This window comes from Daphnia magna, linkage group LG4 (genome assembly GCF_020631705.1).
Source record: "Daphnia magna isolate NIES linkage group LG4, ASM2063170v1.1, whole genome shotgun sequence".
Taxonomy (NCBI): domain Eukaryota; kingdom Metazoa; phylum Arthropoda; class Branchiopoda; order Diplostraca; family Daphniidae; genus Daphnia; species Daphnia magna.
In genome coordinates this window covers 11,615,930-11,643,214 of record NC_059185.1, presented here as the reverse complement: position 1 = coordinate 11,643,214, position 27,285 = coordinate 11,615,930, and the positions used below count along the sequence as shown (strand labels likewise).

Sequence of the window (27,285 nt, the reverse complement as noted above, 5' to 3'; positions counted from 1 at the left end):
TGGAAGCATTCCAAATTTAGCCGAGATTCCAAATCCTAGCCTCAAATTCGAAAAGAATGCGTCTGTTTTTACTAAACTATGTCGAATGGGACTGGCATCTCTCTCGTTAACAGGACAAGCTATTCATGCACAGTGAGGAACTTTGAAAAAATAAATACGTAGACGACAGCACTAAAAAAACGCTTCAAAAACGAAAATGTATTTAAAAGATCTAGATTCAACACAGAATTGGAATGAAAGAAGTTCAAAAAAGGAATCACAATGAGAATAAACATCACATCTTTTACATTACAAAACGAACATAAAACTTCTTAAATTTTTCATTTACTTTTTCACAGCCCTCTTTGCTGTTTGCTGGGAAACAATGGGAAACTAGAACACAGAAAAAGAACTTTAAAAAAAAAATAGTTTTCCTTTTAAGTTTCTTTGAACAATGAGAAAACTTACTTGCGAAACCCGCCTGCAGTTCCTGATTGAGGGGCGGATGATGAAATCAAATTATAAAGGAGATTGCCCACGTTTACACCTTTAGCAAATAGCGATTCGATGCACTGAACGCCTTGGGCCGGCTGTGGGCCGCTGAAAACAGCCTGGCAAACGACACCTTCTGTTGCGCCACTAAAAGCCTTCTGTATTTCTTCGCAATACTGATCCGGATAGACAGGAGTCCGGAACGTACATTCACTTGCCATCGGTGGAATGTACTTCAAAATTGCAGGACATGGACGGACGCTGGACAGTGGGACCCAGTCTGTATAACCAATATCCAAGAAAAATGCTTCAACCATGTCGCCATTTACTTGATTGGCTCGAGCGCGGAAGAAACGGTTATATTCCGGATGCATAACTGCGTAAAGGACATTTTCTTTTACGCTGATGGGTGGAACATTGGGGGCATCATTAGCGTCTAGCGGTCGAAGGTTATCCCTGATTTGTTCAATTTCTTCTATGTTGCTCTCGTATTGGATCCAAAACATTCCAGCTGACTTGACGTAAGACACTCTGACATCTACTGCACCCGAAATCACTCCATTGTGCGACTGGAGAGAAGTTGCATTGCTCGCCTCATTGCCCAGTCTAACATTCGTCGTTGCAGTGACTGAGGCAGGTAGACCGAGTTTCTCGTTTAGGTCGTTTCCGGCTGTATCTCGTAATCTTACATAAATGTGTTTCTCCGTTTTCTCAATAAAGGTAACGAGCATTGTTTGATCAAAGATGGCAGACTGGCATTTGCTGGTGTTTGGCAATCCGTTGGGACATCTATCAACTCCATCCAGGGCACACTTCAACGCCAACGCAGGCTGTGCCACTAGGGATGATGGCAGAGGTCGGAGTAGATCCAGACCTATCGTAGAAGAATTTCCATAGTCGACATAATTAACGGTGGCCAAATTTCGATCCACACTTTCAATTACAGCCCGGTACCAACGCTGATCTTCGGGAAACAAAGCAAGACAAGAAAGTCCGACGAGTGGCTCAACTGGTTTGGTTTTGGAGAATTCCGTACTTCTGACGTGTTTTTGAATAGATTCCATTAGTGTGTTAGCCGATGACGGATCTAAGTGAAGCCAAACAGCAGAGGGTGACGTCAAGCAAACGGCAACGGCCTTGGAAGAAATCGATTGTCCCGGAACGCAATGTAGTTCACTGATCAACTCCGCACTCGGACGAATCACTGGATGTGATTCAATTTCCTTATAGGATTTAGAAACCGAGTCCAGCGCCTCTAGAACTCTTCCAGCGTCTTCCAATAGGAATTGTTTGATTTTTGAGTTCAGCGTTTCGATTACGTTCTCTGTCGGAGTTTCCATGCAATCAATTTGCTGGACGCTGCCATTTTTAGCCCCGAATTTCACACGAAACACTACTTCTGGAGAGCAAATAGAGTTAAAATATTTTAAAGCCTGTTCAGGCCAGTGTTTCGGTCTTGATTGACAATTCAAAGAAGATTCAACGGCCATCGTAGGGAAATCTTTCAGGCTGCTAGGCAAATGGCGGAAATCGGACAAGGAAACTTTATGGCGGTCTCCATAATCGATAAACCGAACTTCAGCCATTCCCGAATGGCCATCGAGAAACTCCACTTGAGCTCTGTACCAGGTGTGATACACGGGATGGTTTACGGCGTAAATTTGCCCAGGAATTGGCTGTCCTTGCATTCGGTATGAGCCCGCGTTCGCCCCTTCCAGTTCTCGATACAGTTGATCTTGAATTTCAGTCACCTTGCTCTCATCTTCTTTCCGTTGGATCCAAAAATTGTCTGGTGAAATACAATAGGCGACGTAAACCTCCAATTCAATCGGTTTTACAGGAAGACCTATCTTTTCAGCCAAATCCTTCCCGTCAGCCGTATTGTACAGACGGACATGCAAAACTCCGTTGACGATCTTAATAAATTTCACAGTAGCTACAAGGTCCATTACTTGACCAATAGAAAAGCTTCCGTAACGTCCTTCGAAATTGGAGATTCTATTCCATCCAGACAGCATTTGAAAACCATGGCAGGTTTATCCGCAAGTGAGACTGGAAGGGCTCGAAGATGATCCAGGGCTACAGTAGAGGAGTTTCCGTAGTCGATGTAATTGACAATGACACGATTTTGCTCAAGCGTTTCTACAACGGCTCGGTACCAACGTCTATCATCGGAAAAGAAAGCCAGACAGAACGCCCCTGCAACTGGAACAAAGTTCGTTTTGTCGTTAAGGAACTCTGGTTGAGTGACAATTGTATCCGACTGCTCCATTAGAACATCGACCGCGTCTGGTTCTAACTGGACCCAGAACTCCAGTGGTGTTTTGGCGAAAGACACGAAGGCACCCGTGGAGATAATTTTATCTGGAGCGAAGTCGAGATTCTGTGGCGGCACTTTCACTTCCTTTCCAGAACAGGTGTTGTGAAAACAGAGAATCTTGTTTTTCACAAGGTACTGAGCGACGTCTCCAATTTCCGGCACATTCAAATCAACATTGTAAATGCCGTCTACATCAAACCAATAAATGCGTTAATCAATAACAATTCATCTGATAAACACAAGCGAACCTGTAGGTGGATAAAATCGAGCTCCAAGAATTTGCCCATGTGGAAAGCATGCGTTGATGTGCATCCTCAAATCTTGGGAGTAATAGATTTCGGAATCAGGCATTATGACATTTTTCAACCTGCATTGCCAAGTCTGTATAGATAAAGATAAATACGAATTATGTACGAATACAAAGAAATTGCAAAACAAAGTATACCAGTTGAGGGCATTTCATGAAGCGAGGGTGGATGCGTTTCAGCTCCTTCAGAGGAGTCTCCTGTTCGTTGCCATAATCCACGAAGAGCACTTGTGCGAAGTTCCCATGAATCGACAAAATTTGAGAACGGTAAAAACGGTCATCATCCTTGAACCGCACCACACAGGGTAAGCCGACGCTTGGTGAATCTTCCACCAATTCACTACTAGATAAAGCGGTGTAGTACTCTCCCAACTGGTCTAATTCTTTCTAGAATTTTCAAGCATTAACAAAATCCCGAATTATAAACAAAATTCTACATTGTCAGATAAATTACCTGATATGGAGCAAGATTGACAGGACTGAGGAAGAATTTGCCAATATTATGAAACCAAGCAAGGTTGACTTCGGTTGAATCGAAAGAAGTTGGCAGGGCTGGGTAGTTGGCAACATCAGGCACCGGCAGAGTTTTGCGAGTAGGAGCAAAAAGGTCATTGATTACGACAGGAGAGGCACCAGTCTGGTCTGTCTCCATCTCCAACGTTAAACGAACCGGGTATTTAGCATTTTCACGTCGGTCAGAAAATATAGCAGTGACACGTTTGCCCATCCCAACTTGTTCGAAACGGGCCTTATCTTCGGAAGTCCAGGAACGCGTCGAATCTTGAACGCCCGCCAAAGAACAATGATAAGCCTGTGGCTGCAGTTTTACGAATTCTTCCTGAATATCCTTTATTAAACTCGTAGGAGTTCGTTGTTTATTGCCATAGTCTACAAATAGCACTTCGACTTCGCTTCCTTCCACGTTTAAAACTTGGCCACGGTACCAGCCACCATCATCGGTATATTGGGCGACGCAGGCTACGCCCACACTCACGCTTTTAATAGATTCTTTTGAGGTATCTGAAAAAAGACAAATAAAATGCTTTTGAATGGATCAAGGATTTGAACTCTTACAGTCACTTCTATTACCTGTGTAGGCTCTTGCCAATTTGTCCATCAAGTCTTCAAGAAGTGGGCCCGTATCAGCTAGATGGCAATAAAAGCTGTTGGGATTGTTGACAAATACAATTTCGACGCTCGTGGTTGTACCTTCCAATCCTTTTTGGTTTGGATAGATGAGCGGAATAGGAAGGGAAATTGGCATTGCTCGCTTAGAAACTTCAACAGGCTGAGATTTGGGCATCGGCTGGCTGGGAAATTGTTTGGGTTCAGTGCTTTCCCAATCCATTTGCTCTACTTGACCTTGGCTAGCATTTGAGCTCACCGAAGAAATGCTCCGCGTCTTTGGTCTATTTGGTACCTTTCCACCAGCCTTAGGGCGGAGCCCACGAATCATCCAGCTCGTTGTCATTGAGAATCGCAGCCTGATCGAATGCAATATTGGGCATTGCATTTCGAACAAATCCTGATTCTTGGGGAGCATCAAATTCGAGTTTACGATTCGTCACTGGTTTGACGCCATCAACTATAAAATGAAGTTTAAAATCGCATTAATTTTGTAATCTTTAAGCCGGTTATCGATTCACCTGAAGGGCGCCATTCATTTGCTACAGGTGATAGATTGGAGCATGCACTCAACGGCCGATTAATGTCATTTGTGATAGGATTGTCGAATGTAGCAGGATAAACTCCATTAATGGGCTGGCCGATCTTCACGCGGACTGACTTGTCACTGACTTGGAGAGCCCATTCGTTTTCCGGTACTTTAATTCCGGAAACGAAGCAATAAATGCCAAAAGGTTGTATGGAAAACAACTTGAGGCTTTTCACTGGAGCCCATATTTCTTGGCGGGAAATTTTTATATTGTTCCCGTAGTCTACAAAGGAGACGGACACCTAAATAAATATAGGATTAATACAAATCCCTCATCGACCCAATAGCAGAACTTACATCATTGCCATATTCGTTAATAATTTTAACTCGATAAAGAAGTTTGTCGGCTGTCCATCTAATTACGGCATAGTCTCCAACGTGGCTTTTGAGGTCAGAATATAGCAAGGGAACTTGAAGAATCTCACCCGGAATGCCACAGCTGGAATAGGCAGACCGAAGTTCGTTTTTCAAAGCTTCCAGCTCACTTACAGATCGTCTTTCAAACTGGCCGAAAAACTGTCCAGGAGGGCCGGCGTATGTAACGAAAAGGTTTTCTTCGTCCCCGACTTCCACTGCAGCAATCTACAACAAAGGAAAAGACAATTTTTGTGAACGCTAATACTTTAAACTTTGATTAGACGTTAATACTTTAATGTTTGCCCCAGGAAGGATGGGTGACAGTGATGTTGTTTTGAGTAGTTCGGATACATTCAAGGCTTTCTGAGATTCTACCAAGGCCGATAGGACTAAATCCTTGACGCTGCGTCCGGCCTCGTCCACAAGAATTACTGATTGTGGTATTGTTTCTCCTGACACGTGACATTTAAAGTTTCGATATAAAACCAGTCGTGTGAAGGCTTCTGAAATTCCGTCGTGCGTCATCAAGGCAGCGGATTCTTCGAGCGTAACGCGGAAAGCTAGAAGGTTAACGGCGACCAACTCAGATGGAATTTCGAACATTGAACGAAGGTCAACTAATTCCGTATAGCCATAGTCGACAAAGTACACTTGAGCGAACTTGATATCTTCTACCTGTGTAACAACGCCACGATGGAACAATTTATCTCGACAGGAGATGGCAATACAAGCGTCACCACGTTCAGGCTTGGTTAGTGTTTTGGAATTGAGTGCAGCGTAACTGGATAATTGCCGCGAAATATCGTTCAGTTTTCGAACTGCTTCTGGAGAGTTGCACTGAACGACAAACTTCTGAGGTCCATTCTGCACGAAGGTCACCACGACCGAATGGGCCACATTCACTTCCAGACACGAAGCCGTGAAGGATTTTACTGGATTGGGCTTGTTTTGAGATGAAGCAGTTGGCAACGCGTTACTGATTGGCTTTTCCGCATGTCCCAAGCTAGGGATCCGCGTATTCTTCACCATTGAAGGAGGTGAGAGGGAAGCTACAGAGAAATAGCGTTGAATGGGAACTGGTTCTTTGAGAGCATCAAAATATGTTGTGGCTGAGGTTCCCAGGTATTTTTCCACCAACAGTTTTGCCAAAAGCTGATCATTTAAATAGACTCTTACTCCTTCGAAGTCATTGTGGATACCCAATGCCACTGCTTTGACATTCTTGTTTTCCACATTTCTTTTCAAGTATTGAAGTACGGGTTCCTTTCCTCGTGGTCCCTTTTGAATCACTACATCAGCTAAAAGAAATTTTGTGGCCAAAGGATGGCAGCTGCTGATGTAGGTTGAAGTTGGGGGGACAGCTTTAATGCAAGCCATTGGAACCATAACAGTGTAGCCATAATCAATGCAGAAAACTTCAAGTTCCCCATTTCTATCTACAGTGTAATCACTGATCGTTGCTCTCAACCAACCATTGTTCACTAGCGCACAGAAAACCTTATCTTTCCTAAGGTCACTCATCATAGGCCGAGGGTAGGAATCAAACTTGCATGCAATAATCTGTTCTTCCATTTTAGTTGCTAGGATGCGATCTTTCTGACCCCAGAAGATCAAATTGCAGTAGTTGGGTTTCTCTTGGCAGTCGATGACCTCAACCACGTGCGTCACGTAGACGTTGAAATAATTCGACGTCATTTTGTTAAGAGAAAAGAAACTCTAAACAAGAAAACAATACAGAATAGCAAATTATAATAATTTTTTAAACTGTACCAGTGGTAATGAAAACAATCCAATAAGATTTCAGCAAAAGAATAATTTAAAGATGACGGGACGTGAACGAGCAGATGTGAGATAAAATTAAACGAATGAGAAGCAAAACGTTTTCAATGGCAGAGATCAGTTCGGTTCAGACGATTTAAGCTACGTTGCCATCTGATATTTGTCATCATCAATTCCGCCGACAAACGCAGATTCGATTTGTTTGCACTTTGCAAAGATTAATTCGTTTTTAATTTTCTGTTTTTAAGGTCTAAATCTGCTTTTAAAAACGGAATATACAGTATTTGGCATTTTTCGTAGAAAAAAATTATGATTGAGCACTAAGTACGCCGACATTGATTACCACGGTTTTTGGTAGAAACGTTCACAATGGAATAATCTTTCATAACAGGTAGGTGATTGATACAAACAAATGCTAAATCGTAATACGATTAAATCTATTTTCATATTTTATATTCATTTACTTCCATAATGACGGATTCTTATAGTGGTGATACGTAAACGTGGTGACAACTATTAAACTATGCCTTTACGATTTGCAAGCTCAGCAAAACTACAATACTCGTCCAGAGAGGTGGTGAAAACCCTCAAACCTTACATTTGCTGGCAGCCCAACGGCTCGCTTACCTAAGTTATACGCTGTATTTTTTTTTTTTTCATTAGAAAAAACACATAATCAACGAAGATAAATCATTTTCTACTCTTAACGTAATAACTACTAGGTCAACATGGGAAATACAAAACGATAAAGCATCAAGTCGTGACCATGAAAATGACACTCAGGAGCAGGTGTAAAAATACTGATGGCAAAAAGTAACATTGCTTAATAAAATTAATTAGCAAGAAAAAATAACAAGATAACATTGAGTTGTCAAATATTTCTTTTTCTGAAATAAGCGTTCAAGTTACTCGTAATCTTGATGATTGGCAGTTGGCACACACACAAAAAACATAGCTTATCACCTGTAGTTGCTTGGACTGCACCTGCACCGCCTACAGCGTTTCCGTAGAAACTTTGACAGATTCTGTCTGCTGTGTTGTTGCAATAGAGGTGAGGTGTTGGCTTTTGGGCTTGGGACTTAAAAAAAAAGGCACTGGATATATTTGCTGCCTTTATCATTTGGTAATAATTCTCTTATGTTTGCGGATTTTCGATCAGTTTAGTGTAAATAACTCAATTCTATCGATGATGTCAAGATTTTTTCCGACTGTTTACAAAAACGAAAAGAGCTTTGTGTATGTTTGTTTCCGAAATGTGCGGTGACTCATTGATTACAAGCTATATAGGCACCACAGTCGGATATCCGCTGGGTTTCGTGTTATTCACGCTACGGAAGTCCTTGAGGCGTGCAGCTTGTACTTTTCTTTCCCATAACTTCTAATAGCCTTTGTCACTTCAGAGCCCAAACAGGATATTGTTTCAGACCGTAGAAAGCAGCAACACCTCGAATCATGCCTACTACAGGGAGGCATTTGTACGGCAGGCAGGCCAGCTCAAGGAGTGAACAAAGTGATAATCAGCTGTACCCAAATTTAACTGGAATGGACATTGAAATGAGCAATCTAGAGGAAGATAGAGTAAGTGTTTTTAAGAAATAATTGTTTGGCAAGATTACATGTTTTTTTTGTTTAATATTTTAGGCTTTATTGCAGAAATGGAAACCCATTTTTGACCGAGTAAGTACTCATTCACTCTCCGTTTGTAATTATCTTTTAACATGGTATTGGTCTTCTATTACTAGTTTGATGAAGACCACGATGGTGCCATTCCATTAGCAGAGCTGGCTTCTGTATTAAAACGAGCTGACACCAGTATTCCGTTGTCGGTGATCAACGAGATTGTTTCCATGGCCGACAGAGATCGTAACGGTGTATTGGATTTTCGTGAGTTTATGACTCTTGTCCGTACCCACGATTTAGCCATACTCTACCCGAAGCTAAATATGATGATGAGGACGGCTGCTTACGTCGTTGTGCCAAGAGGCGAGCGAAATGACGTTGTAAAAAGCGGTTTAGAAGAATACAAATGCTGCCCACCGCCTTTACTGATGCCGCTACTTAGCCTTATCGAAGTAAACTCATCTCGAAATGTCTTCTTCATCATTCACATTCCTCAACATTTTCATTTAACATCTTTTGTCATTGCGAAATCTAGTTAGGTGTCTTTATCTACTACGCTATTGAAATGGGCGGTGTTGGACCGAATGGACCTGTTCCGTTTAAATCTCCTCTCATATACGACCCATACAAAAGATACGAAGCATGGCGTTTCGTCTCCTACATGCTCATACATTCAGGGTACAGCAAAGCATTCTGCAAATTTAAGATATTAATTCATTGAGCATTGAAAATCCCACAGATTTATCCATATTGGTACCAACATACTGGTTCAAGTAGTTCTCGGGATCCCCCTGGAAATGGTCCATTCGTGGTGGAGAGTGCTCATTATTTACGTGGCTGGCGTAATTGCGGGTTCACTCGGCACTTCCGTACTCGATCCAACCGTTTATCTCGCCGGTGCTTCTGGAGGGGTCTACGCTTTACTGCTTGCCCATCTGGCTAGCCTCATTTTGGTATGTATCTCTTCATCTAGGTTTATTAGTAGTCATCAATCACGTCCAATCATTCATTCTCTGCGTTTTGTTTTCGTGACCAACCAAACAGAACTGGAAAGAAATGGAATTTGCCATTTGGCGTTTGCTATTTTTCGTCGTCTTGGTGGGCGTAGACGTGGGCACGGCCGTTTACTACCGCTACGTTGAAAATGTCGACACAAAGGTGGGTTACGCTGCGCATTTTGCTGGTGCCATTGCAGGTCTTCTCGTCGGCGTCAACGTCCTAAGAAATTTGCAAGTCGAAAGGTGGGAGAAGGTCGTCTGGTGGATCTGCTTCGCCGTATATGTCGCTCTTATGGCTGCTGCTATTGCCATCAACTTCCTCTGGGTCGACCACTTCCCACCACCGCGTTGAATGAAAAGAAAAAAAGAAAATCCATCAACTTCTTAAAACCAAGAAAAGCCAATCAACCATCGAGCAACTATCCTTTTTTTTTTTACTTGTCTTTTTTGAATGGCCACAAAACCAATCCGTCTAAGCCACTGCCCGCCAACCCGGAATTTAACGGACAACAAGACACGAGTTTATTGCCCCAAACCAACATGTGCCTCTCTATTACCTGCTGTATTATCCATTCTGCCTAGTTCCGTGACATTTGAGTGATTGAGTTTGTTCATTTGAAATTACCTTAAAACAAAAAGTTACGAAAAAAAAAAGCTTCAAATTTGAAAATTTATGTGCTAAAAACAGTGCAAATGTGCAAATACCTTTTTCCTCTATTTTTGGACTTGCTCGTTTTAAAAAATTCATTTTTCTAAGTTCCCTTGTTCCCTTCCTGTTTTAGACATGATAAAAGAACATTTATAAATCATCAATGAGATTTAAAAGTCAATAAAAAAAAGACTTCAAATCTTTCAGTAATTCCATAAACTAGTCACGTTTTCTTTTCTACCATGGTCTTCTTTCTTCCATTCCAAACATTTCGTCCAAAAAAATTTGCATCCATTTGTCCGTATTCATCACACGGGACAAAAAACAAATGCATAACGTATACAAGCACTACACCATGCGAACCAACGAACGAACTAAAATGTATACTTTATACCTAGAGAGAAAGAGAGAGAGAGAGAGGGCCAATGCCGACTGTTCACCCGACGGCCTGGAGGTCGTTTGCCTTTTCCAAAGTTTTTTTTTTTCTTGCGTTCTTTTTTCCTTCTTGCCTTGCGGGAATATTTTCAAATCACATTGTCCAACGATTCATCTGCTATGCATTAAATTACGGAAAATGGTAATTGTTTTGATTCGTTTGATCATAAATTTTGGGAAATCGATTAGAAATGTAAATATTTGTTTACTTAAAAGAATTTGGTGAAATTATTTTTTAATCAACCGGAAAATGTAACTAAATATTAAGAAATTCTCTTAATCATTAATATCCAATTAAAAATCCTAAATATTAATTATCTTTAACAAAAAAATACATATGAAACTATGGCTCTAATAATGAGGGGAAATAACGATATATCACAGCGGGGGCCCTGGAAAACGTACAGAAAAAGGAAATACCGGAACTTGCTGTATGGTTAATTAAGGTCATTATTTCTCTCCTAAAAAGAAGAAAATCGCGACGCCTTGTAACTGGACATAACGAGTTTAAAAAAAAAAACTTTACGAATAGGCTTTTTTCAACGGGGCATATGGCGCGCGTGTTGTTTGTTATTATTATTATTATTAAAAATGATTTCTCAAAAAGAAAAAGCCGCTTACCATACCCACATGTGTACATCATGAATGCACATACGGTAGTGGAGTAAGTTGGGTGATTATATGGTGATAACCGATGTGCTTCCCTGTCGTCGAACCCGAGCTATTCGAGCCGTGTGATGGTGTAATTTTTGTCCAAGTTCCAACGGGGTAGTCAACCATTTGTGTACAGTACTGTACGCACCTGTAAATAAAATAAAAGTACATATATGTATACATTTGTTTACGTACGCATGTCTCGTTCACATTTTACGGTCAGGTTCCCGGTAGTTGAAAAGAAACCGAAAAGTATGATGGACATTGTGCCCGAACAAACTGGCTATTACGTTTACTGTACTTACACACACATATACGGCATACTATTATTTTTAAATTGATAACGATGAGAAAAATCTTGTCATTTTCAATTTTCTTCTTCCTATTTTTTTTTTTTTGCATTTTGTTCAAATGTGAGCGTGCGTGTGCGTGTCGTGTGAACGAACGCCCGGTCACGTCCCCGGCCGCCATCTCACCGCAATATGCGTTCAAGAGTTCAAAAGACGAATACAGAAGGGGGAATAAAATCGTGTTGGGTCGAGTCAGTCTCAATTTTTGGCAGAATCTCTGCGCATCCTTTTTTTTTTCTCTCTCTTCCGTCCATAAATGACTACAACTTTATTGCCATCTTTATTTATCATTCAATTGCATCAGCACGAAATTCAATGAACCCTCGGAAAAGGAAGAAAACGGAAAACGTATCGACAATCAGATTGATTTCGAGTTCAATGCGCTTGATAGTTAGCCACTATTTAGGAAGACAATGAGACCAGTCATTCGGGGTATGATACCCCAGTGTTTTTGGAACGAAATTGTTTTCCTTTCTTTTCAACTATCTCTCGGGGTAGCTGACTGGGTTCGGTCATGAGCGGTCGGTAGCCGAGTGCAATGAAATGAAATAATAATAATCGTATCTAACTCTACATCTTTGATAGAATAGAAAAACGGTACCGTGGATCGGTCACATAATCATGAAAAGAAGGCAGGACTGAACGGTACAGTTCTATCAACTCGGATAGAGTTGCTTGCTTACACACAGCAAGCCTGTATACGTGCATAACAGTCGAAGCGAAATGTATACCGACCAGTTCGGTCGATGTCCTATCGGCCACTTTCGCTGCTGACGAACTCTTGGAAACTGTTGTTTCTTCTTTTTCTCCGCCCACATTCTGAGTTCCTTTGAACCGCGTGTGTGTGTGTGCTGTTTGCCTATAGTCTCTCTCTCTCTTCTGGCCGTATATAGCGAAGAGGACCGAGTCAGTGATCTTTCAGTCGCCTCCGGTCGGCCGACATCGACCGTTGCTGCTCTCAGAGTGCAAACACGTTCCTCAGCTTTCTACGCAACACGTTTTGTTTTTGCTGCTGTTGTTTGTGTTTGATGATTGTTCGATACGTCACTTGCAAATCAATTTCAACTGCTTAATTTGCAAGTGTAGTTTTTTTGGTTTTCCAGTGAAATTGTGAAATCGAGTGAGTTTTGGAAAATCGCAAAAAAAACGGACCAGAATGCACGTCAAAGAATGATTTTGGCCACAGGTACTGTAAACAAAAAAAACTATTTTAAACTAAAGATAAATTCCAATTTGTCGACTAAGTGAATATTATTGTACGATACTTAAACGTCGATGTTTGAATTCATGATTGAGGAAGAAGAATCACGAGCGTCATAAGAATCTCGGGCATTGGACGACCTGGTAAAAAAAAAAGATGGTCAATGAACGCGCGTGCGCTCGTCTACATTCGACGTAGTATGCACAGTGTGTATATAGTAAAGCGTCATAGGCAACGACCCATCCGTGACGTCATCGACGACGTGTTTTGTTGCGTACCTGTGGGAGGAGTCATTCTTACATAACACTAAGAGGAACAACATACCTAGCAGCGAGAAAGAAAAAATTGTCGAGCTGCAACATTCCGTTAGGCGCATTGTACTTTTCTCTTTGAGCCAAGCAAAGAGAGAAGAAAAATCACTGCTCAACAATTTTCGGGAGGCTAATGACACTATGTTCGTGCGTTCGTCGTGTCGAACCTTACGCTGTTGGGTGTTGATTTTTGTTGTTGTTCTGAACTTACCCAATTGTCCTACGTAGCGTGTAACAACGTGTAACGACCAATCCTCACGCGCAACCATAGTAGGAATTGGCTGAAGGACGTTGACCGGATGTTGATCTAGAAATGCACATGCAAATCAGGAAACTGGCTAAATTTTTTAAACACAAATATTATATATATGTTTTTCTAATTCAAGTTACCGTTAGTTTCCCTCTCTTTGATTTACATAATAACCGGAATCCATTAAACGAAGTTTAAATAACCTCTTTGCGGTTTACATTAAAACCGGTTTTCTTAATGAGGCGGAGAATACAATTAACATCGTTTTCATTTCTGGAAATAGAGACGGTGATCGATACGCCACTTTGGAAAAGCTTCAATTGGTGTTGGCGTTGGAATCGAGCTCGGCTACTAAACCCATCGGTGCATCAGATGGTGATGGTAGTGCGCATCGACCGATGACGCAGTCATTTCAGCCGGAGAATTACATTCGTGTTGCTGTTTGTTGCCGTGCCCGCCGGAGTGTACCAGGAATCGAACCAAATCTCAGGCGGACAGTTCTAGTAGCACCAATAATCTCTCGGCTTTACACGCAGCTCTTCTTGGTAAGATCATTACTGGCTTCTCAAAACAAAAGACACTTGTGGTGTGTTAAACTGTAAAACAAAAAAACGAAATCGACCAGTTAATACCTTCTCTTGTTCGCTGTGGAGAAAGAAAAAAGGACACCCGATCGGGCTCGGGTCATCGTCATTTACAGTCATTAGATTCGAACCCACTCACACACACACATTGTAGAGTTGAATGAACTTGGTCTTTTTCAACCAACATCTCGCTGACACACAGAGCGAACTGTTGTCCAAACATATATATATTTTTTTGTGCAGTAGTGCAGGGATGACTATTTTGCCCTACAATCCAGGCGGTATCGATTTGTCGAGTCATTGACCTCAGTGTGCTCCTATCATTTGGCCTTTGATGTTGTCCACATATTTTCGTCGAGTCATCAAACTCATCAATGTTTGTCCTCTTTCTTGTTGTTTTACAAACAGAAGCCGCTGACCGACATGCAGATGAACAGCGGGCGGCTATTATACTCGTCGCTCGGATCGACGATATCCTGCGCAGCGGGATAGACGTCAATGTGACGGACGAAAGGGGCGAAACGGCTCTGTCCTACGTCAAAATTCTATTGAGAAAAGGTTGCTTCCGGCTGGCACACCAGATTGCGTCCCACCTGCTGGATCATGGCGCTCTAATCGACGCTGAAGACAACGGCCAACAAACTTTATTGTCGCATTCCGTGGCAGCCCTGGATGGAGCTTCCGATTTAACGCGTTTGCTTCTCAACCGCGGAGCGGATGTTTGGCACCGCAACGCAACCGGAGGCGACAGTCCATTTGGTTCTTTCTTGCAGGCCATTGTAAGATGTCGATGCGTTACTGGGGCTACAATCACTGCCGATTTACTCGGTCGTACTATGGGCAGCCGTCCGGAAGCTTTCAAGGCACTTGTTCTGCGCTCCATGTTGCGTCACGGACGTTTTATCCGCGTCCTCGGACCCGTTTTCGTTCAGCTCAAATCCATTCTATCGCCCTACTGGAGACAGCCGCAACCGTTACGCTACGCCGCCTGGACGGTTATCCGCCGACACTCTTCGCCAGTCAAAAGCTGGGCAAGAGAATTACAGCAGATGGGACTTCCCCCATCAGTCCTACGCTATCTTACAATGGAGGATTAATAGCAAATTAAATTATCATTACTTGTTTTCGTATTGAGTTCAAGAACTTGAGCTCCGCTTGTGTTTGTTGGTCGGTATTTTCTTGTACAGAAGTAACAAAACGTTATTTGTAAATAGCCGTTATATGTATGAAATAAAGAAATGAAAAATTGTGTTGGACAATTAATCCATTTCTCTGGCTGCTTTTCTTGCCAAGTATCGTTGAATGGCCTCTTCGAGCAGCTGGCCGGTGGTCCGTTTTTTCCATATGTCTATCTTGATTTTCGGTGGGGCGGTGACCTCTTCGGGGGGCGGTGAATGGCTCGAACGTTTTTCACTGTCATTATCCGATTCAGAGTCCTCCTCCTCTTTAACGTTTGAATGGTGGGAAGAGACTATAGATTCTGCCATGGCATCGGAAGCAGCGGTTTTCTTGGCAGCACGATCGGCTGTGGCAGCGCGGTCAGTGGCAGCGGCCGAAACCAAAGAAGCAGACGCAGCAGGTCTACTGTCCATGTGAGATTTACCGTCGGGCATTTTCTGGGCACCGGATGTTTCTGGTTCAACTTGTTCCGTTCCTGGTTCGGGTGAAGGTACTTCTACTTCTTCTTCTTCCTCTTCCCTTCGTGAACGGTACTGGCGCCGGGTCTTTGAATCCGATTCGACGGGTTCTTTCTTGAACGTCACGGGTTCTTCTGGTTTCTCGATTTTCTTGGGCTGGTCTTCTGAAAAAGTCTGTTTGTATAGATGGCGGTAAAAGCCACTGAGATCCCGCTGTTTCGTCACGTCTAAATTAGCTGTAATTCGAGAAAAGAAAATGTGTCATGCTGAAACAATAGGATTAATTTTCAACACAGTGCAAGATTTACCTTCACTGAGTTCACGTAATCTTTCTTCTTCTTCCAATTTTTTTAACTCTGCTAATTTAGCTCGGTATGCGGGTGTCACGAATGATTCTTTGTCGTTGAACATGTCACCCTCTGTTTCCCTCTCCTTTTGGACCTTTCTCTCCACCCTTCTCTCCAATTCTACCTTACGCAATTCAGCTGTTTTTAGGAGGTTGCCAATGTACTTGGGCTATAGGGGAAAGAAGTTAAAGTAGGCTGATTAGAGGTACCATTTTCAATATTAAATATAACTGATGCTTACTTTTCTTTCTTCCTTTGGTGGTTTGCTTTCTTCTCTTTTCTGTTGCATTTCATCATATACCTCATCGTATTGATACACAGTTGGATCCTCTGCTAGTGCTTTGAGCGCTACTTGTCTGGCTTGATTTCGCTGCATGCTCTTTTCTGCAGCTTTCTGAGGAAAATAAAGGATTTCTTTTTGTTTTAAACACAATGTTTTGGCCAGGTAGTGAATAAACCCAAAACTTACAGCAACTGCACGACTTCTCCAGTCCAACACTTTGTTTCCCTCTTCCTCATCTTCTTCAAGATTGTCATCACTTGAGCTGCCATCACCTTCAAAAACTTTGCCAGGTCTTTTCAACTCATTTACGTTCGACAAAAAGGAAGATTTTATTCCTTTATTTTTGGATGGAATAATCAAACCATATCTAAGATGACAAGTTCAACAAAATTAATTAAGCACCACCTTGATTAAAAGAACATGTAACATCTATGGCAACAAAATCTTTTGTTGCACAACAACCCACTCTTGCTTTCATAAATAACAAAATTGATTCTAATTTCTTGAACTATTCACATTGGGAAAATTGAACCCATTTGACACTGCATGAAACCAAGTTCATCAGGGTGGTTTGAAGAAAAAAGGCTAGGTCAATTTAATTAAGAAGAAAAAAATATTCAGTTTCATACTTCTTATTGTTGGGATCCATGACAAACTCGTGGGAACTGTTATGGGACACGTCCAAATACTATAGGATAATCAAGATATGAAGTGGATATCTAACAAATAGGCATAAAACCCGCGTAATTAGCGCGCCAAAAATGTTAGGTTAAAGTTGAAGCGGGAAAACGTTACTTAAAAATGGTTGGAATCGGAAACCGAGTGTTTTGTTTTTTAGAAACTGACAAAGCTTTCCCACATTATAGAAATAGTAGTCTGCTAGGGATCCGCTGTTGCCAACTTATACAACATCAACATGCCTGCGCCTGCCATTTGAACAATTTTAAATGTCATTTCTCATTTGTCTTTTTACTCTTTTATCATTTGCATCTAAGATTAATCCGAATTTCATATATGTAGGATTCTAAATCTTTTTCTTGTCTCTTTGCTTTTCCATCCAAACTGCAAAGCCTTTAATAAACTCCGCTGATCAAAATCATTAGCATTTTCTTATTAAACCTAAAAAAATTTCGTGAATTACCAATACAAATAATGTATTATGACGATACCTATGTACACCGTTCATAAAATAGCATATAGGGGCTTGACTTGAGAACTTCATCAAATGTGGCCGTCCTTGTAAACGTGTCGGAGGTGTAGAACCACCTTGTGCGGCCATCGACGATATTCCGTCTAAAGGTAACAAAATGCCCAGAATCGGCCATTCCCAGATGTTCGACAACGGCCCGTAATCGGTAAGTAACGGGTTTGAAGTTTCCGGAAAGTCGATTGGTGTAGACAAAATTACCAACATTCAATTCTTCGCTAAATCTGACTAAATCTTGACGTTTCGTCAATTGGCCGGCATTGGTCCAGTCGCAACGTTGAATGTGAAGACACAGACATTGCGGTAGCTGTTGTTTCAATAGACACAAGACTTTTTTTTAGAAATTTTTAGAATATCAGAATTTAAAGTAAGTTATACCTTGCCGAGGCTAAGCTGCTTCAGGAATACGCTCTTTCCGTTCTTCAACGAACAGCTATCACATTGTACTTCACCCACCGTTTCTGCAGCCAGAAACTGTTTCAACAAACCTTCTACATTGAGCATGGTGAAGGCATTTCGCACATCCAACTTTGGCAACGGAATTGATAAACATTCGAATGCATCGTATCGGACAGACTAGATTGAAACATACAAAAATTTAGCTGAATTATAACAGAATATTATAAAGTTCCTACTTTGTGTCCACATGATAAACAACACAGTTGACTAGCCAAATAGCCTCTAAATGGTGAAGAAGAGTTTGGTTGACAAACACTGGTAGTTGCTTGCTCATCAATTGATATTCCTTTACTAATTTTATTGTTCTTGTTGATTTCTTCATCTATAGTAGTGGATAACATGTTGAAAAACTCATGTGCATCTTGTTCCTCTGACTTGAGGTTCCAGCCATGTTTTTCCAATGACTGAATCAATTGTCTTGAATTAAATGTATGTACATCAATAGTCGGGTGTTGATTGTTTATAACTGAAAAATAATTCAGAAATTATTTTGGACATTAAAATGGAAAAAAGCAAACTCACCAGCCATTGTCATGTTAAGACTGCAGGTGGTTCTGAGATAATGTTCAGTAATATCTGATGTCTTTCTTGTCAAGACTGAATCAATCCAGTTAAAGAAGATGGGACACGATGCCAATGCCTGCAAGGTGGCATTGATAAAGCAGGTATTTCCTTCATTTATTAGACCAGACAATTTGTTTTTAGGTTTGCTCTTCGGGTTTTTCACAGTTTTCCTTTCACTATCTGGCTCTCCTACAGCGACAAAGTATGCAGCTGATGCAACCACTGCTACTGTGGCAGCCCCAGTAAACCAATAATGTTTTAAAACTGATTTTAACATTTCCGGAATGAAGACATTTTATATCAACACGTGTACCATCGGGTATCAATTTCTACAAAGGGACTACTGGCAGTCGTTTCCACAGAGCGATATAATCATGAGCACTTAAAATATTAGAAAACGTTACAATATACTTAATCAGAAAAGTTAAGAAAGGCTACGAGCATGATTAACAACGCATGAATAAATCGTAAATAAAGCCTGACAATCAATAAATCGCTTACCTATTTGAACGATATTATCTATCGATACCTAAACATCGATAAATAACGTTTCGATACGATTTTGAAAGTTTGTAGTAGTCGTAAAGCCAGAAAAAGCACAGCTGTGAAAATTTAGCGCGTATGTATACATTCGTATCCTGCAAGCTGCAACCGTTGTAACTTGTAAGTTCAGGCAAAGACAAAGTTTCCCAGAAGGTATTGTGTGCGGTGGTTTTCGTGAGCTGTAGAAATCTCAGGTTTTGTTTAAGTTGGACGATCAACAAAGAGGACGTTTTGTTTCGTAGTGAGAGCTAAAGACTGTTATGGGCGAGATGGCTTACGTAGGGTCTCCTTCTCGGGGATCGTCCAGTTTCCCCTACAGTCGCACAGCTCCAAGCCTAGTTGAAGAAATCAGTGCTGCCCAGTTTTCCAATTCAAATGTCAGAGGTATTGAAGAAGATTTGGCTCTCATCAGACAGGGGGAGCAAGCACAACTATTACAACCAAGTGATGAAGGTGAGTCTAAACCTTTTGTGTTGTTTGTCCTGTTATTTGTTTATAATGTAGGCCATGTTTATGAGTTTAGATACAGAAGATGCCAGTGAAACAGATCAACAGAAGAAAGAAGATGAATACACTGAAATGAGAGAACAGTAGGTTTTCAGTTTCATTGTTCTAATAAAAACTTGCTGTTATTCTGTTGTATTTATAGGATTTACCGGGACAAGTTAGCCTATCTGAAACAGCAACTAGAACAGCTTGAACAAGGGCTTCATCCTGATTATCTAAGGAAGTTAAAAAAGCTAGAAACTGTCTACAAAGGATCGGTAAATAATCCATCAAGTACTTTACTTCCCTAATGATTACTCATTCTTTTTTTTATTGAAAATCTAGGCTTCTACTAAATGAAGTATGGAAGGACTATGAAATGCAAAGAGCAGAAGAAGAATATATTAATGAAAAGCAATCAGCATCAAGAGAATTAGAGGAGAAAAAAATTGAGTTACAGGAAAATCTCATTTCTGAGTTAGAAGAGAAGAAACGCCATGTGGAAACCGAACGCGTTACTATAGAACTCACCGGAGATTCCATGGAGGTCAGTTTTAGACTTCTAACTATATTTCCCGTTTGATTTTTTTACCGTACCCGAATGCAGATTAAAGCGCCTACAACAAGAAAACTACGCCGTCGTCCTAACGATCCCATCAATGTTAATTCTTCGTCAGGCCCTTCTGACAAAAGGAGAAAGATGGCCCCAGCCCAGTTAGCTTACCTACTTGATGAGAACGATGTAGCTGATGATTTAAGAGCTATTGAACGTGGGGCATCTGGCCCTCCACCAACTAAACCCTCGGGAGGCACTGGTCAGTCGGCTATTCGAGGTTCCAATAATGGCATCCCCAATCGCCGAAGTAACTATAGTTCCCCAGCAAGACAGTCGGACCAGTCACCATCCAGGTAATCGGACTGCTCGTGTACTTTGACAACTGTATAACCTAATAGTTTCAAACAGATCGCCAGTACAAGGCCAGTCTTACGGCTATTCTGGTTGGAATAGTGGAGGAGAACCAAGCGACATTCGAGGCTCGAGTAGAAGATGGGAAACTGTTTTATGAAAAACGATGGTAACTCGCTTCATTACTGTTCTGGTAGTTTCACAATTCAATAAACCCGTTATATTTAACAGGTACCACCGGGGGCAGACAGTCCAAGTTGAGGGAAAGAAGGCCCGCTTTGCTGGAGTTATTTCCGCGATCGGCACAGAAGCGGTAAAATGTCCATTATTAGTTTTTCGTTCTTGACAAATTTAACTAACTTGTTATGTTCTTCTTGTTTGTTAGGTTTGGGTGCGTCGCCCAGCTGACGGCGGCAAAGTTAAAATTTCCATTTGGCAGCTTTGCCGAGGTAAATACACACTCGGCCGAAAAGCTCCATGAAACAATTAAGAATTATTTGTTTTCCGCGCGTATGAATGTGAATTGTTAATCGTGACATAACTTCTTCCTTACAAATAAACAGTGTTTCGTTCCGTGTCTTCGGTATTATCCGATGGAACCAATGATAACTTATTGGTATTCATAATTTATTTTCATTCACTCGTCCTACACCATATTAAGACTAGGGCGTTTTGTGGTCCCTTCGATGTGTTGTGTTAAACGGATTAATTTTTTTTATACATAACATTTTATAAGTAGGCGTCGGTAAGTCCGGAAGGCAGTTGTGATCTAGGCGGAATGAAAGAAAAAGGAAGGCACGTTTTCCGGGTAATAAAACGAGCTCGAACCTTTTTTTTAAATCAAACATAGCCAAAATTAGCAAAACAACAAATTACAGAGAATAAAACACTATTAAGATTATAATACCGTCGGAGGCCGTCGTATCGAGATAACTCCAACGCTGTAAAAGAAGTTGGCGCGGGAAAGTTGTAAGGAGATTAGATTCGGTGATTGGGTCAATTTGGCACAATTATTGTTTTCTCCCCACTTGGGGCTGACTTGTAACTTAACATCATGGTCACAACTTTCATCTGCAATAACTTGAGCGACAGAGTCTGTGGAAGGCAAAGAAATTTGAGCTCTTTTTTGCCTGGCGGCTCTGGTATGGATTAGCCAGCGACGGACGGTTCGTTGAATGATGCGGACGGATACACATATCTGTCGGACTTTGGAAAGGATTTGGGCAGTGGAACGCTTCCTCTTCCACCAACGCTTCACTCTATTTACTGCACGCGTCTGAACGACTGTTCGCCACCAATTTTGCAGTGTCACGGCAGCTTTTTGTCTACGCAGTCTTTCACGCCACCAGCGTTGTACTACGCAAGCCGCCTGTTGACGAATGCGGAACTTCCATCGTTCAGCCAGCTCAATGCCCTTCTCGGTGGCATACATTTGAGATTTTCCAACACGTATTTCATTTTCCAACTGTACATAAGATTCTGTAATTTCACGACATATCTCTATGGCTTCGATAGGTTCCTTTGGTCGTTTGGTGGACAGGTATTTATAACGAGAGGCAAATTCCTCGTGACTCATTCTGTACGTTGAAAATAATACAACGATAATCTCTAAATTGATTCTTTAATGGTAGAAATTAAACCCACCTGATCGGATAGCCGAAGGAAGACACTTTGATCGTATCGATAACACCACAAGCATTTAACTGTGCATCGACGTAATCCTCGTCCCATCGTTGACTAGGCGATGAGGTATAATACGGAGCGCTCAGTGACGGCCGGATGCAACGGATGTAGTGGACATCACAGACATTAAGAATCCTCATCAAGTTGTCCAAGGAATTCTGTCATTTGAAGGTAGTAATGGACTGAGTGATCCGTTACAGTAACTAATTGATTTTTATGTTAGTTACTTTGAATTTAGCTAGAACGGTGTGTCTTCGGCCATTCATCGTATGCGTCGCATTGACTATTATCGCGTCCTTCCCCAATAAAAGTTTGACAAAATAATTTCTGCTTCTGGAGAGTACAGACATCATCTCTGTAGGAATCTAGAAATAAAAATAAAAAAATATCAAAAGTACTTGAAAAACTGAAAGGGAAACAAAATTGCTTGTACGTAATCGCGATTTTTATCCAACATTGCGACAGTGGAATAAGATACGAGCCCGGCATAATGACTAATAGCAAATTCGACGGGCGGTGCTTTAATCTTTGACGAGCGAGGCATTCGCGGGCTTGGTGGCATGCTCTTGATCCCTCTAGTTCTTTCATTCAAACTTGACTGGATCCTGATGCACACTTGCGAGTCATCGCATCCACGATTAAGATAACACTCCTGCAAGTCACAGAGAAATAATTCAATAGTATGCTTCGACATAATTATAAACGTTAGTTTATACTTCGTTTAGGACCCCAAAGACAGAAACTGGCCCATCGAGGAAGCTTATTAAATTTTGCTTGTCCAAAGCGTTTTCATCCAAGTCAATTGCTGTCAGACCTAATCAATTGAAACAAAGTATAATTAAATTTAACGGGTAATCGGTTTTGGTTTGTTTTATTTACCTTCATTTGCTAAATGTAGCTGTTGTTCTTTCAGATAGTTGACAGTGAAATAGTACTGCAATCTTTCGTTGGCATAATTAATGCAAAGCTGCTCCAGACTATTGCCATATTCGAAAGACTCAAATCCGTACAAGTCCAAAATACCTATTGGAGAAAACATGTAGTAAAAGGAAAAGCACAAAATCTAAATAAGTTCTTACAGAGATATTTTGGCATAGTAAATGTCGAATCTAAGGCGTGTTGTAGTTTTCGATTTATGTTTTCAAGCACCGTATCGAACGTCATACGGTACAAAAGCTTGATTAACGTATCGCGACGATTTGTACATTCATTTGGTGAGCTGCAAGGCCGAACAACAGCAGGTGATTTGCTTCCAGCTTGAAAGTGTCGCACTGTAAACAATTGAAATAGTTCGTTGCTGTTCAGACCCAGAAGACGAGCGGCAGATTCCAAATGGTTTTGTTGATCCGTCGTCCAACTGTTGGCCTCCTTATTGACTTCAAATTCAACGTTACCCAAGTGTAACAAAGCTGCCAAAAGTTTCCACAGCTGTTGTGTTGTATCATGGAGACTCAATTGCTCCAAAGCTGCCACTGTTGCGTGAAAATGAGCTTCATCCATCGCATTACAATCCCTTTGCGATGCAATAGACCATTTTGGGACATTTTGTAGATCCAGTTCTACTTTTAAGCTCTCTGGTAAGCCAGCAAGCATCTGAAGCATCGCCGGAAATATTAGCAACTTGTTTTGCATGTGTCGTTTACGTTTCTAATTCAACCTGATAAAATATGTGGAAGTTTCTTTCTCCAGCTGCGTGTCGGGCAACACGTGTTGATTCCAACAGGTAGGTTTCGATGTGAGCACTCACTAGCTGCGTGTTAGCACCCTCGCCGACATACACCAACCGAATTAACTTGCCAAAACGGCTGCTGTTTTCGTTTCTCAGAGTTTGAGCATTTCCCATAGCTTCTAGCAATGGATTAGATCTGCAAAGCAGCACCTCAATATTGTCTGAATTTGGTACTTCATTATTGTTGGTCTCCATCGCAGCAAAGAAGGATAGTAGGTAAAGTGCATTACATGTCTGAAAATGAAAAGATTTTTAGATAAATGTTAAATCACGCCAACTTTGGGGATTTCATTACCTTTCCGGCACCACTCTCACCATTGACAACAATAGCTTGGTGTGTCTTCCCCAATCCCCATTGCAAGTGTCTTAAAGTACGCTGGCCAAGTGCAAAGACGTGAGGTGTTTTGTAAGTGAATGATTCATGGGCAAACAGCTCCATCATTTTTTTTGAATAAAGCCCAGGCACATCTTTTAGAGGATTTAGTGCTACTAAAGTTGGCCCTGCCCATGTGTAAAACTGTTTCTGTTTGTAGCGTGATCTTAGGCATTGTAGGACTAAAAGCAAATAATGTTTTTCAACAACTTGCACAATTCCAGTGAAAGTTTTTAATGCGTTTCATGCAAATAACGTACCCGTTCTCGTTTCGAGTTTCTGTAGGTGTGTCAAGTCTTCAATGTTTTCGTGCATTTTACGCACTGTGAAATGCACTAATTCTCACTGTTGAATACAACACAAATCCAGATAAGGGAGTAAATAAATAATAGTCAAAAGGGAATCAAAAAGGGTAGGGCAAACTAGAATATAGCGCACGTCTCATCAAGTCCAAACGGTCATATGTTTTGAATTATCTAGACCCCAAGGTACCGATCATATGTTTCTTTCACCCAAAAAATAGGCTAAACAGCACCTGGAATGTTTACACAAGGCTACAAAAGTTTCGTGACACGAGACACGTAGGCATAAATCCTCTTATTTCATAAAACACCTCCAGAACCAGAAAAAACAAATAGGATGGACCCTTTTCAAAGGATCTGCTACTTGCAAAGATACGTTTCGTTGTTTGAACTCACTTCAACTGGCATCTCACGTGCTCGCCGTAGTCTCGTACCCGAAATGATCCAAAAGCTCAGGGCATAAATTAATAAACCAGATAGGAATGACTAATCTATTAATAAATTTCACAAATAAGATGTCACACTAGAGCATGTCGCACACCGACAGAAACCTATTAGGTTTTTGCGTAATTCTCCTAGAAAGTCGAGCACCGATCGCGTAAGTAAAAGTTCAATGATTAGTCTATAACTAGTGGGTTATTCGGACTCTATTGCTATTAGCGACGCGTACCATACCTGAGTGGCAATCCGGTTTAATGAGGATTTTACCGACATAAACGATGTACACCATCTTATCACGAGAAATGACAAATGAATGTCACGATCAAAAACAAAACCTGCTGGGTCCAGGTATGTTTTAGTTCGAATTACTGTTTAGATCTAATCTGAAAATCTTAAAGTCAATGACTAGCGTGCGTCATTTAATCAAAACGAAAACGAACAAGAGTACAAACATCTGTATGTAATCGATTTCCTTTTACGCAGGTTGACTTTGAAAGATGTTATAGATTGATTCTGTTTAACATGGACATGATTTCAGTCGCAGCTTGCTTGCTTTCCAAAGTGATGTTAAATTCGATTCGATCTTTAAAAAAGAATGACGCCATCTCAGTCGCGTTTAACGGGAAATACTCCAAAACACCCACTGCGTGTTGGAGAGCGTCTTTTGCAAACCACGCCGCATCTTCCAACCGATAATTCAGACGCATGTAACTGAACAAACATGTCTTCAAGACGTACGACGTCAAGTTAGATTTCCTCGGAATTTCTCGTTCGAGATTATCCTTGTTGTGATGAAGGGCTGCCAGAAATTTGAGTAATTGATAAACACGACCAACTGAAGCGTCTGCTGTCAGTAACATATCCCTCTCTAACGTGGGATAAGTTGGACGCCATTGACTCCCGGCATCAGGACGTTGAGGAACAAGTATGACGTCATTGTTGCTATTATTTTTCATGAACCAAATTTCCGGTGGCTGTTGAGCAGCTTTAACACCAAGTGATAAATCGACACTGATTTTCATAGGTTCTAAAGGATTTCTTCCACCGTGAATGAGATAGATGGTGACACCAGTTCTACCAAGAACGATCTTGGGGGATGATAAGATATCGTTCTGGACAAGTTCCACTGCTTCGGAGATGCACTTTCTAAAGAGATTTAATAATTCACTGGCGTTAACTGGTCCATTTGCGTATTTTAGAACAACTGGGTCACTGCCGGTGTAAATAATTTCGTTGGGATCTGACGGCGATTGATTGAAATACTTCAAAATGGCTAAATGATCAAATTCACTAGCTCGAAAAATGTTGGTTTTTTCAGCCGAACTACCCGTGTGAACTAACTGATTGGTTGTAAATAACGAGCATAGCTCTGCTACTTTGTCCATCAACAGTTTCAGGTAGTCTTCGACATCTTTTCCGATACGACACCAGTCGCAGGTGGTTGGCGATTTATCGCATTGCTGACGTGAGTGGGAATGTTTGTCCAGGTAACGAAAAATCGACTGGCCAAGAGTGTTATTGACACTCTTTTCTTGACAATGCCAAGCTGCGTGAATACTTTTCCACTCATCGAAATCCGGTAAACAAATGTTTTTGTCTGTCGTGTTGAAATGGCAGAGATACAACTCTTCACTTTCATTCGTAGTTGTTACTCTTTTAAACGGTTTAAGTGTTTCTTCGTTCCATTCTTTCTCGACGTTCGTTGTTGGGCTGGATTTCCCTTGATTGCTGGTTGATTCCACTGGTTTGGCATCGACAACAAAGAGCAGCAAGACAACGGAAAACGCCAACATCAACCGCACCTAAAACGTAGAACAATTAAGAATAAAGCATATATGCAATACAAGTAACGATTTTCTATTTATTACCTTCATGTTGTTAACATAGAAGTTCAAGATTAAGCAAGTAGAAATTATTTTCTTCAGCGTTTTGGAAGTACGTCAATCGTTGTCGGATAACATGAACACATTCAACGACTTGTGTACATGCTGACGTCACTTTGTACGTGCAACAACGCAAATGTAAAACTACACTCGGAGTTGTATTACATTTAAGGTTTAGCCATTTGCTTCGGGTAGAGCAGGAATTCAATTACAGGTAAACTGGTAATCTTAAACTTCGATTGATTATAACCGGAGTTTGCAAATCAGTCATTCTATTTGATCTCGATAAACAAATAGCAGTTAGACAATCTGTTTTAGATTACACAGAGCACGGGAAAATTACGAATTTACAGGCCTGTTAACAAGCAACTAAAACTAGACGAAAAATCGCACGATAATGAGCTCAAGATCCAACATTTACTTGACCAGTAAAGTTAGCGC

General features: G+C 41.1%; 8 protein-coding genes across 8 annotated transcripts; 3 read left to right on the top strand and 5 right to left on the bottom strand.

Moving 5' to 3' along the window:
• Positions 1-178: 178 nt before the first annotated feature.
• On the bottom strand, positions 179-7,101 carry LOC116920131 (tudor domain-containing 6). Its single transcript, XM_032926191.2, is given in 12 exon segments — positions 179-372; positions 448-2,423; positions 2,426-2,979; positions 3,040-3,172; positions 3,237-3,485; positions 3,553-4,118; positions 4,188-4,534; positions 4,536-4,683; positions 4,745-5,054; positions 5,110-5,394; positions 5,461-6,885; positions 6,940-7,101. Coding segments are annotated over 11 exon segments (6,012 nt in total). The 5' UTR covers positions 6,865-6,885; positions 6,940-7,101; the 3' UTR covers positions 179-332.
• An 828-nt stretch (positions 7,102-7,929) lies between these two features.
• LOC116920137 (rhomboid-related protein 2) lies at positions 7,930-10,434 on the top strand. Its single transcript, XM_032926209.2, has 7 exons — positions 7,930-8,071; positions 8,349-8,526; positions 8,590-8,625; positions 8,691-9,020; positions 9,104-9,246; positions 9,308-9,521; positions 9,613-10,434. Exons 2-7 carry the CDS (start codon positions 8,401-8,403, stop codon positions 9,916-9,918), a joined length of 1,155 nt encoding a protein of 384 aa, XP_032782100.1. The 5' UTR covers positions 7,930-8,071; positions 8,349-8,400; the 3' UTR covers positions 9,919-10,434.
• Positions 10,435-13,589: 3,155 nt separating this feature from the next.
• On the top strand, positions 13,590-15,249 carry LOC116920139 (the record flags this gene model as incomplete). The annotated part of the gene is given in 3 exon segments (XM_045172650.1): positions 13,590-13,802; positions 13,805-13,961; positions 14,409-15,249. Coding segments are annotated over 3 exon segments (1,059 nt in total), but the record flags the coding sequence as incomplete, so codon positions are not given.
• On the bottom strand, positions 15,156-17,185 carry LOC116934211 (nuclear speckle splicing regulatory protein 1). The gene is made up of 5 exons (XM_032941793.2): positions 16,897-17,185; positions 16,454-16,634; positions 16,226-16,378; positions 15,946-16,153; positions 15,156-15,873 (listed from the first exon to the last, which is right to left on the bottom strand). The coding sequence occupies exons 1-5, from the start codon at positions 16,914-16,916 to the stop codon at positions 15,260-15,262; spliced, it is 1,176 nt and encodes a 391-aa protein (XP_032797684.2). The 5' UTR covers positions 16,917-17,185; the 3' UTR covers positions 15,156-15,259.
• A 219-nt stretch (positions 17,186-17,404) lies between these two features.
• LOC116920138 (ubiquitin carboxyl-terminal hydrolase 30) lies at positions 17,405-18,968 on the bottom strand. Its single transcript, XM_032926210.2, has 4 exons — positions 18,456-18,968; positions 18,110-18,399; positions 17,853-18,050; positions 17,405-17,781 (listed from the first exon to the last, which is right to left on the bottom strand). The coding sequence occupies exons 1-4, from the start codon at positions 18,772-18,774 to the stop codon at positions 17,437-17,439; spliced, it is 1,152 nt and encodes a 383-aa protein (XP_032782101.2). The 5' UTR covers positions 18,775-18,968; the 3' UTR covers positions 17,405-17,436.
• Positions 18,969-19,121: 153 nt separating this feature from the next.
• LOC116920136 (sin3 histone deacetylase corepressor complex component SDS3) lies at positions 19,122-21,042 on the top strand. The gene is given in 9 exon segments (XM_045173065.1): positions 19,122-19,493; positions 19,564-19,630; positions 19,690-19,795; positions 19,864-20,073; positions 20,134-20,435; positions 20,491-20,539; positions 20,541-20,602; positions 20,665-20,746; positions 20,819-21,042. Coding segments are annotated over 9 exon segments (1,167 nt in total). The 5' UTR covers positions 19,122-19,300; the 3' UTR covers positions 20,915-21,042.
• A 1-nt stretch (position 21,043) lies between these two features.
• Positions 21,044-24,687, bottom strand: LOC116920134 (unconventional myosin-XIX). Its single transcript, XM_032926196.2, has 11 exons — positions 24,479-24,687; positions 24,141-24,400; positions 23,774-24,079; positions 23,196-23,709; positions 22,996-23,139; positions 22,833-22,930; positions 22,550-22,768; positions 22,344-22,481; positions 22,078-22,274; positions 21,341-22,010; positions 21,044-21,261 (listed from the first exon to the last, which is right to left on the bottom strand). Exons 1-11 carry the CDS (start codon positions 24,531-24,533, stop codon positions 21,163-21,165), a joined length of 2,700 nt encoding a protein of 899 aa, XP_032782087.2. The 5' UTR covers positions 24,534-24,687; the 3' UTR covers positions 21,044-21,162.
• Positions 24,688-25,401: 714 nt separating this feature from the next.
• On the bottom strand, positions 25,402-26,969 carry LOC116920128. Its single transcript, XM_032926187.2, has 2 exons — positions 26,830-26,969; positions 25,402-26,763 (listed from the first exon to the last, which is right to left on the bottom strand). The coding sequence occupies exons 1-2, from the start codon at positions 26,833-26,835 to the stop codon at positions 25,462-25,464; spliced, it is 1,308 nt and encodes a 435-aa protein (XP_032782078.2). The 5' UTR covers positions 26,836-26,969; the 3' UTR covers positions 25,402-25,461.
• Positions 26,970-27,285: the final 316 nt, after the last annotated feature.

Excerpts from the sequence above, each read along its gene's own strand:
- LOC116920137 (XM_032926209.2), top strand. The coding sequence starts at position 8,401 with ATGCCTACTACAGGGAGGCATTTGTACGGCAGGCAGGCCAGCTCAAGG. Across the intron at positions 8,527-8,589 it reads GCAATCTAGAGGAAGATAGA|GCTTTATTGCAGAAATGGAA; the intron begins GTAAGTGTTTTT and ends TTAATATTTTAG. Across the intron at positions 9,522-9,612 it reads ATCTGGCTAGCCTCATTTTG|AACTGGAAAGAAATGGAATT; the intron begins GTATGTATCTCT and ends CCAACCAAACAG.
- LOC116934211 (XM_032941793.2), bottom strand. The coding sequence starts at position 16,916 with ATGGATCCCAACAATAAGAA. Across the intron at positions 16,379-16,453 it reads GGAGAAGTCGTGCAGTTGCT|AAAGCTGCAGAAAAGAGCAT; the intron begins GTAAGTTTTGGG and ends TATTTTCCTCAG. Across the intron at positions 15,874-15,945 it reads ATTACGTGAACTCAGTGAAG|CTAATTTAGACGTGACGAAA; the intron begins GTAAATCTTGCA and ends CTCGAATTACAG.
- LOC116920138 (XM_032926210.2), bottom strand. The coding sequence starts at position 18,774 with ATGTTAAAATCAGTTTTAAAACATTATTGGTTTACTGGGGCTGCCACA. Across the intron at positions 18,051-18,109 it reads GTTTATCATGTGGACACAAA|TCTGTCCGATACGATGCATT; the intron begins GTAGGAACTTTA and ends GTTTCAATCTAG. Across the intron at positions 17,782-17,852 it reads AGCAGCTTAGCCTCGGCAAG|CTACCGCAATGTCTGTGTCT; the intron begins GTATAACTTACT and ends TTGAAACAACAG.
- LOC116920134 (XM_032926196.2), bottom strand. The coding sequence starts at position 24,533 with ATGCACGAAAACATTGAAGACTTGACACACCTACAGAAACTCGAAACG. Across the intron at positions 24,080-24,140 it reads GTGAGAGTGGTGCCGGAAAG|ACATGTAATGCACTTTACCT; the intron begins GTAATGAAATCC and ends TTTCATTTTCAG. Across the intron at positions 22,931-22,995 it reads GCTACATTTAGCAAATGAAG|GTCTGACAGCAATTGACTTG; the intron begins GTAAATAAAACA and ends TCAATTGATTAG.